The 13,939-nt window shown below is 41.7% G+C and overlaps 1 protein-coding gene across 1 annotated transcript in view; it reads left to right on the forward strand.

Annotated features, from left to right (window-relative positions):
• The window catches only part of TRAPPC10 (trafficking protein particle complex subunit 10), a 95,900-nt gene extending 82,367 nt beyond the window's left edge, over nt 1-13,533 (forward strand). The window contains exons 21-23 of the mRNA XM_065416068.1: nt 4,915-5,092; nt 8,250-8,444; nt 13,224-13,533. Coding sequence (XP_065272140.1) covers nt 4,915-5,092; nt 8,250-8,444; nt 13,224-13,462 — 612 coding nt within the window. The 3' untranslated portion in view covers nt 13,463-13,533. The remainder of the gene's footprint in view (nt 1-4,914; nt 5,093-8,249; nt 8,445-13,223) is intronic.
• Nucleotides 13,534-13,939: the final 406 nt, after the last annotated feature.

Consider the following 13,939-nt stretch of genomic DNA (forward strand, 5'->3'; position numbering starts at 1 on the left):
GCCACATCTGGGTGGGGAAATTGCATGCAGGGCCATGAATGTAGGGCTGGGGCAGGGGTTGGGGTGCGGGGTGTGGGAGGGGATGCGGTGTACAGAAAGGGGCTCAGGGCAAGGGGTTGGGGCAAAGGAGGGGTGCAGGTGTACAAGGGGGCTCGGAAGGGGATTGGGGTGCAGGAGGGGGTGCACAGTGTGGGAGGGGGCTCAGGGCAGTGTTGCAGGGAGAGGATTCAGGGCAGGGGGTTGGGGTGCAGGAGGGGTGCGGGGTATGGCAGGGGGCTCAGGATGGGGTTGGGGTGCAGGAGGGGTGTGGCAGAGGGTTGGGGTGCAGGCAGGAGGCTCAGGGCAGGGATTTGGGGTGTGGGCTCCGGCCCGCTGCCGCTTACCTGGAGCAGCTCTGGGATGGCAGCTGCGTGCACTGGGGCCCCTCCGGGAAGCGGCTGGCACCATGTTCCTGCGGCCCCTGGGGGAAGGGGGGCAGAGGGCTGAGCGCGCTGCCCTTGCCTGTGGGTACCTCCCCCAAAGCTCCCATTGGCCGAGGTTCCCCGTTTCCAGCCAATGGGAGCTTCGGGAGAGGTACCCCCAGGGGCCGCAGGGACGTGGTACCAGCGGCTTCCTGGAGCGGAGTGGGTGCCACGGGGGTGTCAATCCCGTGGGCCGGATCCAAAACCCTGAGGGGCCGGATCTGTCCCGTGGGCCATAGTCCCCTGGTGTAGAGGATCAAGTTTATAGGAGCAGGTCTTGACCTCAAGTCACCAAGCCAGAGTTCAGGCAATACTGGACCTGTGCAAGGACCTCAAGGTCCATCCTTGTACAACAGCGTGCCATACTTCAGCTCAGAAGCATGTGGGGGTGTTTGAAGTCTGTATACCATCAGTCTCATCCCCTGCTGGACATACTGACTCAGATACAGGTGGATGGACCCTGCCAATGTATGCAAAGGGGTCTCTTTTCCCCTGACTCTGCCCTCCAGGACTATGGTCATGGATGCCTTATCCCTCACTTGGGGGAGACTTCCAGACTCGGAGGCTTTGGTCAGATCAGGAATTCTCTCGACACAAACGTGTGAGAAATGCAAGCAATTCACCTGGTTTGTTGTTTTCCTTCTACAAATCAAAGGATGCACTGTGCAAGCTCATGGAAAATGCTGCTGCTATGTTCTGCTTGAATAGGCAACAGGTGCCAAGTCAGATTGCCTTTGCCAAGAGGCTGTAGATATCTGGGATCTTTGCATCAAAAATGTTGTCATACTCAATGCTTCACACTTCCAAGGTGTTCAGAACCATGTGGCAGATCATCTCAACAGAACAATTAACAGGAATTACAAATGGTCCCTCAGAACACACATTGCAAAATCCATTTTTCAAGCTTGGGAAAAGTGAGGCTAGGTCTACACTACCCGCCTGAATCGGCGGGTAGAAATCGACCTCTCGGGGATCGAATTATCGCGTCCCGTTGGGATGCAACAATCGATCCCCGAATCAACACTTACTCCACCAGCGAAGGTGGGAGTAAGCACCGTCGACAGGAAGCCGCAGAGGTCGATTTTGCCACCGTCCCTACAGCAGGGTAAGTCGGCTGCGATACGTCGAATTCAGCTACGCTATTCGCGTAGCTGAATTTGCGTATCTTAAATCGACCCCCCCCCCCCCCTTGAGTGAAGATGTACCCTCAGAGAAAGATCTGTTCACTATGTAACTGAAGAGGAAGTGTTACCTGTTACCTTCTAGAGCAGGTCACAGCCCAGGCTCTATCTCAAGCTATGTCTACAGTACAAAGTAGGGGTGTGATTCCCCTGCTTGCGTACACAGTCGTGCTAGCGCTCATTGAGCTAGCTTGACTATAAATAGCAGTGAAAATGCAGCTAAGTCTTGCCTCCGTTGCCACTCCCGGTGCTACCATGGCTACATCGCTGTTTAACTCGCATTGCTATGTGTACCTGAGCAGGGGACTCTCGCCCTTAGCTCGTTGTGTAGATGTAGCCCTCTGCTTCCTTTTTGTTGTGGAAGGACATGCTGCTGTTTACATGTCTTCCCTATTCTTCTGATTCCAAAGGTGGTATTCAAGCTCAGACAGGATCACACTACTCTGATCCTGATAGCTTCAGCCTTGACAGCATTGTTTCTCAACCTACTGATTCTTTAGAGCCAGGAGGATCCCATGACTCTCCCTCAAGACACGAATATTTTACAGGACCATGGCCAGATGCTGCTTCCCAATCTTCGCAGTCTTCATATGACCAGTTGAATGCTCAGTAGCTAACACTTGAGGAAACTGCATGTTCCCTAGAAGTTCCGAACATTCTCTAAACAGCAGAAAGCCATTCACCAGATACATTTACATGATGAAATGGAGATGTTTCTCTCTGTGGTCCCAGCAGCAGGGTGGTACTCCTACAAAGTCCTCTCCTCAGCTTATTCTGAAATACTTACTTTATCTAAAGGAAAAATGGCTCTTCCATCAGCTCCCTGAGAGTTCTCTTGGTGGCATTCCATCTTCCTATAGAGGATTAAATCTGTTTTTCAACTCAATAACTTTGATTTTTTTTTTTAAAAGAAATTAGACTCTTTCCACCTATCAGACCCCATGCCCCCATAAGATCTAAATGTAGTTTTGTCAGCATTAATGGGTCCACCTTTTGAACCTAGGGCTGCTTGTTCATATTTTACATCTCCTATCCACTTAACCTTTTTTTCTGAAGCCTCAGTCTCATAAGGATGAAGAAAAAGCTCCATGCTTTGGACCACCACAGGGTGTTTGCCTGTTACCTGGGCAGGACTAAAGCAGTGATGTCCCCGTAGCTGTTCATTTCCTTTGCTGATACAATGAAGGGGCAACCTTTCTCTATGCAAAGAATAGCTTCTGGATCTCATCCTGCATACTGCTATGACATTACCAAGGTTTCTCCACCTGAGAGAGTTTCAGCTCCAAGAGCACAAGCAGCATTAGCTTAGCTGCATTCCTGTGTCAGATGCCCATCAGTGACACGTGCAGGGATGCAACTTGGTCATTGGTACACACTTTAACTGAGCTTTATGCTTTCTCCCAAGCCTCAAGAGATCATGATAGAGTTGGGAAAGTTATGCTGCAATCCTTGTTCAGGTAGACTCCAAAATGCTTCTCCATTCTGAACTGCTTCTGTCACCTGAAACGGAATGGACACATGCAATCACTTGAAGAAAAAACTGTTACTAACTTGTTCTGTAACTGTTTGAGATGTGTTGCATGTTTCCATTCCACGACTCACCCTTCTTCCCCTCTACACTGGAGTCTAAGCATACTGGATTCTGGTGTGAAAGAACTTGAGGGATGGTCAGAGTGGCTCTGCCCTTTATACCATTGGCTGTCAGCACAGGCATGCAGTGGGTTGTGTGCTGCCCCAATGGGTAGCGCTGTGGGGGAAAGAATCTCTGGCTTTAATGCACTGGTTGTGCACACACCTGAAATGGAATGGATGTGTGCAACGTATCTCAAAGGACAACAGTTACAGAACAGGTAAGGAACCATTTTTTCTGTTACTTCTTTTTAAAAGACACACACATGATGTCAGCATCCATTTCACAGCTCAAGAAGACTAGAGATGATGATGAGCCATAAAGATGAAAAATGAGATCATTTAGCTATCAGTAACATCTTTTCTGAAGAATTTGACTTTTTGTTTCTCCTTCCTTCCTGCCCTGTGCAATGGCTTCATGTCATCAAGGGTATTAGACTGAGAAGACGGTACTGAGCTGCTTTCTTCCTGCTAGCTTGATGAGGCCTTCATCAATCAAAATGCCATTGTTAAAAATTATTTTTGGCTTGCTGTTTAAAGAAAGATGTTGGAAAAATCTCACCTTTCTTGTGACTTAGTTTGTGAGCTCGTCTGATGTAATAGTTTGGGTTTCTTTTGGTCTTTATCTTAAATGCTTTATCTTTCTCTTCACAGTACAAATTCATTGCCTTCTTCATCAATTAGAAAGCTTGACTGGATATAACTCAAAATTAAATAGTATTGGCAGCACTCCATGTGTTGGCCTCTCCTTGCCTAGTGAACAAAACTGACACAAAGTCCTCCATTTGAACCTTTCTTGGGTTTTAACCAGTGAAGTAGGCATTTGACTCTGTCTGAATGTTACATTAGATCTTTACCTGCTTCTGTAAACTGGCTTTAAGCAAACCTTTAGGGGAGTGTGTGTTGCCTACCCACTTTCAGACGTACCTATACTTGACTGGTCTCTTGGATCAGCCCAACCCTCCTCTGTTACTTTCTGTTTCCTAAAAATTGGTAATAAGCATAACAGTATATTTCCATTAAACTTTTTGGCACCATTAGTTTTGTAGTAATTAACTTATACTTGCCTCTTTGAATACATTTAGACTATTAGAAGATCTTGAGAGCAAGAATGGTGAAATTCCTTTTTTTCTTCATAGATTGTGTCTAAAATTAGTAGCATAACAAATGACACTACTTGTAATTGAGGCCAGGTTTACAATACGGGCCTATATCGGTATAACTACGTTGCTCAGGGGTGTGAAAAATCCTGAAGCCGAACACCCCTGAGCGACAGTTATACCGATCAAACTCCTCCCCGTTCCCCCGGACCCTCCCATCCCCGTGTAGACAGTGCTATGTTGACAGGAGAGCTTCTCCCACAGACATAACTACCGCCTCCCGAGGAGGTGGATTAACTACACCAACAACAGAAGGTCTCCTGTTGCCATAGTAGTGTATTCATTAAAGCGCTACAGCGGCTGCTGTAGGGTTATATGTGAAGACAACCCCTCAGTCTCGTAATACGGGTTGTAGTATGGCATGGAAGTTAAGTATGAGCTTGTAACTTCTATAGTGTCATGTGATCAGTTCGAATTTATACATTAAAAAAAGTTGTATAATTGATTCAGTACTTACAGATCATTATTTTTTCCTCTTGCCAGACATTGTATAATGTGAAAGCTCAGATTTTTCCACCATTGGGGGCGGAGTATTGTAAAACAGGCTCACTCTGCTCTTTGGAGGTGTCAATCACCCGACTCTCTGACCTCTTAGATGTGGATAAAGATGAAGCATTAACAGAATCAGATGGGTACTGCACGACGAAACTTATGTATGAAGGTAGGGATAATGACTATTTTTTCTCCTGTAATTTTTGAGAAATTAATGCAATTTTCATTATTGGTTTTGCGTCTGTCTTGATACTAATATCTGCCAAACTTTCTAATGATCATAATGCAGTCTTGTAGACAAGGTTGGATATTAAAAATTTGTCTCTGTCTTAAAATAAAGACTAACATAAAAACAGGTTAGAACATAATTTACTTTTCAAAAATTGTTTCAGTATGGGTAGATATTTGCTTGAGCCTTCAGTAGGCAACAACCTAGGGAACAGATATTTAAAGCTCCCCTAGTGCAATCTCCTCACTTCAGTCTCACTCCATCTGTCCCCATGCACTTTTGCTTTCCTTCCTTCCCTGACCTGTAATTAAGGATAAGATTTTTGTCACTGAGATCACAAATTCTGTGACTTTCAGAGACCTCTGGGACATTATTCTCTTCAGCTTCAGCCCTGGGGTAGTGGGGGCCCCCCCGCAGCTCTCAGGCACTGCTGGGAGTGGGGCCCGCAGCTCTCAGCTGCTGTGGGGGGGCCATAGGGACATCTCTCAGCCAGCACAGGGGGGCCTGCAGCTCTCTATCCATCATGTAGGTCAATGAGTCTCAAGGCCTTCCTGTCTAGCGATGGCTCTGCCACATCTACCTTCACTGCAGGCCCACTCCTTAGTTTCTGCTTAGCCCAGGGAGTCTAACCAGGGCCCTGAGTAACATGGAATTTGACACAAAAGTCACACACCTCCTAAAGGAAGGGGTTACAGCACTTTGTTCATTTTTTTTGTTTGCTGCTGTTCTCTTAATTTTGCCACTTTATTTGAAGTAAGAATAAGTGCTGAGCAGAGCAGAACCCTAAAACCTTCCATGAAAATGGCGGAAAGATGTTTTGTACATCATGCGATGTACCTGTTGATTTTATGAGAAGGTAACTGTGATAAGCATCTTGAAAGTACAACTCGTCAGCACAAATGAGGCATTAAAAATGGATGAAGATAGAAATTTTTAAAAAACAGAAAACTGTTGCACTACTTTTTAATACCAAGAGTGAGAAGCGGCTTTATGGGAGAAATGAACTGTTAATTTGAACATAAGACTTCTCTGCTGCAAATATCCCCCTGCATGCCCTTGACAATCAAAAACTGATGGCATAACACCTACTTTGCTCTCTAAAAACCAAGTGCAGATCAACTTAGAAAGTTTTACCTACCCAAAGTGTTTGACTGTCATATTGAAGAATTAAAGGAAAAGTTGCACACCTGTAAAGGAATTGTTGTTGAGCAGATAAAACTACTGATGCTGAACACAGGTATGTATTTAACATTCTTGCTGTCCCCATCCCAACAAGCAGTGAAAATGCAGGCACTTCACATTAAGAAAAATATATCCTGCGTCTGAAGTTTTGGAAGCAGTCAATTTTAAAACCGTCAGCAATGCAATATGGGGAACTGAAAATTTTGCAATACCATTTGATCGCATCACTGTGTTTGTAACAGATAATGCCACATATATGGGGAAAGCTTGGGATCGAGGTTTGAAGCCTTTGTTTTTAAATGCTATTCACCTTATGTGTATGGCACGTTTGCTTAACCTTGTGGGTGATCTATGGAGGAAGATACTTTTGAAAGTAAATTATTTAGTTGTGGCTATAAAATATGCTTTCACTGCCTGCCCTGCCAGAAAAGCCTGGTTCCATATATGTCTAATAGAAATAGGGAAAAGTCCTTCCGTCCCACCAACCTCGGTAATAAACAGATGGAACAGCTGGTTCAATGCAGCTGTTTATCACATGAAACACACTGAGGATTAAGTTTCATTTTTTACTGAGGAGAATGGTTGTAGTAGTTGTTGAAGTGTTAAAGAGATTGTGGATCTTTGCCTATCCACAGCGGTTATTGAAGAACTCCAGGCTGTAAAAGAGTTTGCACCCTGAATCATGAACAGGCTTACAGCTATGAAGAGCCCACAGTTCATGCTCATCAAGTCACAAATGACGCGTGTGATCTTGTGATGTGGGCAGAGAGCTGTTCTGAAACTTGCTGACAACCAACAGCAAAAACAGCACTCTTGGAAAGCTCAAAAGGTCATAATTGGACACTGACTCAACCTCCAACTTGTGACAGTCTGCTGCCATTTTCTTCAGTATATGCCATGTATCTGAGCCAAATCAAACAAAACATGTTGACATTTGTGAGACCACAATATTTGAAAATATACCACTGTTTGACGACAACATTCCAGCACAGAGAGAATATTGGGCTTACTGTGGAGCAGTTCAAGAATTGAGGAAAGAGGACGTTTTCCAGTTCTGGAGAAGCACGATGGCCAGATTTCCAGCTCTGTCAGTAGTTGACTGGTACTGCTAAGCATCGCAGGGCAACAGCATAGACCCCCAACACGCCGTCTCATCTTATAAAAATGTGCTTGGGGACAACAGACGCTGCATAACAAGTTATACATAGACAGATGGTTATTTTTTATATTCAAATTGCAACAGTGTGAAATAGGGTCTTTAAAAAGAATGTTATTTTTGTTCTATAGTTTTTCGTTATTTGTTTGAAAAATGATTTCACAATATGCATATATAATCTCGAAATAGTTTACTTTGTCAAGCAAGTGAAAACTATTGCATCAGTGTTGCTTCTCATGTAAATGTTACACTGTAATACTTTATTATTAAATATTACACATTTTTGTTATGACCATACCATGGTTTTGTTCATTTTTGCCATGACTGTTCCATGAATTTTGCCTGATTTCACCATGACAAAATCTTATCCATATCTATAATACATTTAATGTAAATAAAAATAAAGTAAACCAAGCAAAATTTCTACCCTGTTTAGGGAGGGACGGGGAGGTGGGGGTGGGGGGAGCAGGAGAGAACCTGAAACAAAAGCAAAAATCATAGAACTAATGACTCTGGTGAATAATCACTTTGCTTTTATAAGATATCCCTTTCCCCTACCTGTGTCTGTCTGGTCTATTTAAATTGCAAGCTGTTTGGGATAGGACCATCTTACTCAGTATAGTCATTGGCACAATAGGGCCATGGGGTCTCTTGGCACTGCTGCAAAACAAAAAATACTTTAAATGTATGAAGAAGCATAGCTATTTTTTATTTTCAGAAATTTTTTCATTTCATCACATTTTCTCTACTCTTTTTCAGTTGTTGACAACAGTAGTAACTGGGCAGTCTGTGGAAAAAGCTCAGGGGTAATATCTATGCCTGTAGCAGCTCAAGCAACTCACAAAGTGCACATGGAAGTGATGCCACTTTTTGCTGGATACCTCCCCTTTCCTGATGTCAAACTATTTAAATACCTCCCTCATCATTCTGCTCACTCCATGCAACTTGATGCTGGTAAGGCTGTCTTGAATATGTGACCACATAGAAAACCTGGTTTATAGAAATGGCACTCTGTCTTTGGCTTTCCTGTTTTTAAAGAAAAACAAAGCTCAAAGTAATGAAATCCATTCTTGGTGTAATTCTGTTCCAGATTCATTGTTTTTGTTACTTTTCATTGACAGCTGTTTGTAATTTTCAAAACAGGGCACTGCTTTCATGAGAATGAAATCTCTCAATTTTAAACTTGAAATTCTGAGTCTAGCTTTAGTCTGTAACAAGGAACACTAACCAGAAAAGACTTTTTTTTAAAAAAGTTTTATGTAACCTTTAAGATCGTTAATGCCTAAAATATTGAACAATCATGGAGTTAAAATGCATCATTACAAATTAGCAAACTCTGAGTTAGTAGGTAAGATCCCATGGGAAGCAAGTCTAAGAAGAAAAACAGTTCAAGAAAGTTGGCAGTTTTTCAGAGACACATTATTAAGGGCACAAGAGCAAACTATCCCACTGCGTAGGAAAGATAGGAAGTATGGCAAGAAACCACTGGCTTAACCAGGAGATCTTTAATGATCTGAAATTCAAAAGAAAGTCCCACAAAAAGTGGAAACAAGGTCAAATTACAAAGGATGAATATAAACAAATAACACAAGTATGTAGGGACAAAATTAGAAAGGCCAACGCACAAAATGAGATTAAACCAGCTAGAGACATAAAGAGTAAGAAGAAAACATTCTACAAAAACATTAGAAGCAAGAGGAAGACCAAAGACAGGCTAGGCCTGTTACTCAATGCAGGGTGGGGGAATAACAGAAAATGTGGAAATGGCAGAAGTGCTAAATGACTTTTTTGTTTCGGTTTTCACCAAAAAGGTTAGTAGTGATTGGACGTCCCTAGCCTCTGTTTCCCAGAAGCTGGGAATGGGCAATGGGATGGATCACTTGATGATTACCTGTTCATTCCCTCTGAAGCACCTGACATTGGCCACTTTCGGAAGACAGGGTATTGGGCTAAATGGACCTTTGGTCTGACCCAGTATGGCCGTTCTTATGTCTAACATAGTGAATGCCAGTGAAATGATCAGAGCCTAAAATAGGGAAAGAATAAGTTAAGAATTACTTAGATAAGTTAGATGTCTTCAAGTCACCAGGACCTGATGAAATACATCCTAGAATACTCAAGGAGCTGACTGAGGAGATATCTGAGCCATTAGCAATCATCTTTGAAAAGTCATGGAAGACAGGAGAGATTGCAGAGGACTGGAAAAGGGCAAATATAGTGCCCATCTATAAAAGGGGGAAATAAGGACAACCCGGGAATTACAGACCAGTCAGTTTAACTTCAATCCACAGGAAAATAATGGAGCAAATAACTTTAAGCAATCAATTTGCAAACACCTAGAAGATAAGGTGATAAGTAACAGTCAGCATGGATTTGTTAAGAACAAAGTGTGTCAAACCAACCTAATAGCTTTTTTTGACAGGGTAACAAGCCTTGTGGAAAGGGGGGGAAGCAGTAGACACGGTATATCTTGACTTTAGTAAGGCTTTTGATACTGTCTCACATGACCTTCTCATAAAGAAATGAGGGAAATACAACCTATATGGAGCTACTATAAGGTGGGTGCATAACTAGTTGGAAAACCATTCCCAGAAAGTAATCATCAGTGGTTGACAGTCAAGTTGGAAGGGCATATCGAGTGGGGCCTGGAGGGATCAGTTCTGGGTCCGGTTCTGTTCAATATCTTCATCAATGATTTAGATAATGGAATAGAGAGTACGCTTATAAAATTTGTGGACAATACCAAGCTAGGAGGGGTTACAAGTGCTTTGAAGGATAGGATTAAATTCAAAATGATCAGACCATTTCTCCAGTTTGTCCAGAAGTTGGGCTGTCAAGCTATTAAAAGAAAATAATCACAATTAATCCTGCTGTTAAACAATAATAGAATACCATTTATTTAAAGATTTTTGGATCTTTTCTGATTTTTCAAATAGGATTTCAATTACAACACAGATTACAACACAGAATACAAAGTGTACAGTGCTCACTTTATATTTTTTATTACAAATATTTGCACTGTAAAAAACGAAATAGTATTTTTTCAGTTCACCTAATACAAGTACTTTATCTCTTTATCATGAAAGTTGAACTATCAAATATAGAATTTTGTACAAAAAAAACCTGCATTCAAAAATAAAACAATATAAAATTTTAGAGCCTACAAGTCCACTCAGTCCTACTTCTTGTTCAGCCAATCACTCAGACAAACAAGTTTGTTTACATTTACCAGAGATAATGCTGCCCACTTCTTGTTTACGTCACCTGAAAGTGAGGACAGGTGTTCTCATGGCACTGTTCTAGCCGGTGTCGGAAGGTATTTACGTTCCAGATGCGCTAACGATTCATATGTCCCTTCATACTTCAACCACCATTCCAGAGGACGTGCGTCCATGCTGATGACAAGTTCTGCTTGATAACAATCCAAAGCAGTGCGGACCGACGCATGTTCATTTTCATCAGCCGAGTCAGATGCCACCAGCAGAAGGTTGATTTTATTTTTTGGTGGTTTGGGTTCTGTAGTTTCCGCATCGGAGTGTTGCTCTTTTAAGACTTCTGAAAGCATGCTCCACACCTTATCCCTCTCAGATTTTGGAAGGCATTTCAGATTCTTAAACCTTGGGTCGAGTGCTGTAGCTATCTTTAGAAATCTCACATTGGTACCTTCTTTGCATTTTGTCACATCTTCAGTGAGAGTGTTATTAAAATGAACAACATGTGCTGGGTCATTGTCCGACACTGCTATAACATGAAATATATGGCAAAATGCGGGTAAAACCACAGAGCAGGAGACATACAATTCTCCCCCAAGGAGTTGTCACAAATTTAATTAACATATTTTTTTTGTAATGAGCGTAGTTAGCAGGGATGCATGTCCTCTGAAATGGTGGCCGAAGGGGCATACGAATGTTTAGCATATCTGGCATGTAAATATCTTGCAGTGCCAGCTACAAAAGTGCCATGCAAATACCTGTGTTCACTTTCAGTTGATATTGTAAATAAGTGATTGGCTGAACAAGAAGTAGGACTGAGTGGACTTGTAGTCTCAAAAGTTATTATAGGCTTTAAAGTTTTACATTGTTTTGTTTTTGAGTGCAGTTATGTAACACAAAAAATCTACATTTGTAAATTGCACTTTCACAACAAAGAGGTTGCACTTCAGTACTTGTATGAGGTGAACTGAAAAATACTATTTCTTATTTTTATTACAAATATTTGCACTGTAAAAAAGTGAGCACTGTACACTTTGTATTCTGTGTTGTAACTGAAATCAATATAATCGATAATGTAGAAAAACATCCAAAATATTTAATACATTTCAGTTGGTATTCTATTGTTTAACAGTGTGATTAAAACTGTGATTAATTTTTTAAATCACGATTCCTTTTTTTTAGTTAATCGCATAAGTTAACTGAATAATCGACAGCCCTAGTCTGAAGTAAATAGGATGAAATTCAATAAGGATAAATGCAAAGTACTCCACTCTAGGAAGGAACAATCAGTTGCACACATACAAAATGGTAAATGACTCCCTAGGATGTAGTACTGCAGAAAGGTATCTATGGGTCATAGTGGATCACAAGCTAAATATGAGTCAACAGTGTAACACTATTGCAAAACAAGCAAATATCATTCTGGGATATATTAGCAGGAGTGTTGTAAGCAAGACATAAGAAGTAATTCTTCCGCTCTACTCCATGCTGATTAGGTCTCAACTGGAGTATTGTGTCCAGTTCTGAGTGCCACATTTCAGGAAGAATGTGGACAAATTGAAGAAAGTCCAGAGGAGAGCAACAAAAATGATTAAAGGTCTAGAAAACATGACCTATGAAGGAAGATTGAGAAAATTAGGTTTGTTTAGTCTGGAGAAGAGAAGACTGAGAGGGGACATAACAGTTTTCAAGTGCATAAAAGGTTGTTACAAGGAGGAGGGAGAAAAATTGTTCTCCTTAACCTCTGAGGATATGACAAGAGGCAATGGCCTTAAATTGCAGCAAGGGCGTTTTAGGTTGGACATTAGGGAAAGCTTCCTAACTGTCAGGGCGCACTGGAATAAATTGCCTAGTGGAGGTTGTTGGATCTCAATCATTGGAGATTTTTAAGAGCAGGTTAGATGAACACTTGTCAGAGTATTATCTGTCTAGATAATACTTAGTCCTGCCATAAGTGCAGGGGACTGGACTAGATGACTTATTGAGGTCCCTTCCAGTCCTATGATTCTATAATAGTACTTGAATGTTGAAATCCTAGGATGTTGGCTTACAAGCAGACTACAGGCACATGGAAAACACTTACATTCACTCTCTTATCTGAATTAGCCTTTTTCCAAAAATTCTCCCAGTGGGCAAAGTATTAGAGTAGACAAGTTACTGGTGGTCCCTGGCATATAGACCAGCTCTGAGCAGGTGTAGAACTTTCTAGTTAAAACACCAGGGCCTTCTAGAGCCTTCTGTAATCTAGCACTTCCACCATTTTTTTCACAATAGTGAAGCTGCACCCATGATGGCAATAGTGGAAAACTTAAAATAAAATGTATATAGCCTGTATGGCCAGAGAGGGTGGCAAATAGTCATGATTGTTGCTAGGATGGTGAAGTCTTTCTTTTGTCCTCACCAATGAGTAGTAACTCCAGTGCTGCAGTGCAGTCAAACTACAACGTTTTAATTTAAAGCTATTTTATTAATTCATTTCATAGAATGATTGTGTTTTTTTTTTTTGTTTTTTTTTTAACAGACAGTTGGATTGAAAATGATAACCTATCTGTGGACAAGAATATGGATGATCAGGCTGACAACAGTAGCATAAAGAGTAGAGGCAGTTTACATTCGGCAGCCAGTGGGGAACATAAAGGTCTGCCAATGCCCCGTCTACAATCCTTTTCACCTGGTCAGGTCTTCAACTCCAGCACGAGCATGCAAATCCTTGTCATTCCCAGCAAGGATGACCATGTTCTGGAAGTCAATATCACATAACTAAATATAAATAAACAAGGAAAACAAAAACCATTAGAGACTTGATATGAATGCACTTTAATAGATCATAACCTGATTATTCTCCATTGTAACATTCTGATTTAAACCAGACCTATGGCAACTCAATGCTGACTGGCCATGGAAGCATCAGACAATTTTATCAATTTAAATGTACAGTGGAGGTGTGTCAACTAGTTTATATTGCTACTTTAGTATGTTTTGTGTCAAATGATTTTCTGTTTTTCCCTTCAGTCACATCCTGCTGGTAAAGTCAAGATGCTTGCTGCAGTTGGTCTGTTATTTGTGTTACTGGAGCACCCTCCAGATCTGCTGTTTTCTTTTAAAGTAGTCAGATTTCTGTTCACACAAATGTTTCAGGTTGACATACAGTAAGCCTTGCAATGTGGCTGTTAATGACTCAAATGTGTGCCTTTCTAGTCACACGACTGTCTGGTTTCCTGGACCAGGGTAGCTTTC

Source organism: Emys orbicularis, chromosome 1 (assembly GCF_028017835.1).
Source record: "Emys orbicularis isolate rEmyOrb1 chromosome 1, rEmyOrb1.hap1, whole genome shotgun sequence".
In the NCBI taxonomy this organism is placed as follows: domain Eukaryota; kingdom Metazoa; phylum Chordata; order Testudines; family Emydidae; genus Emys; species Emys orbicularis.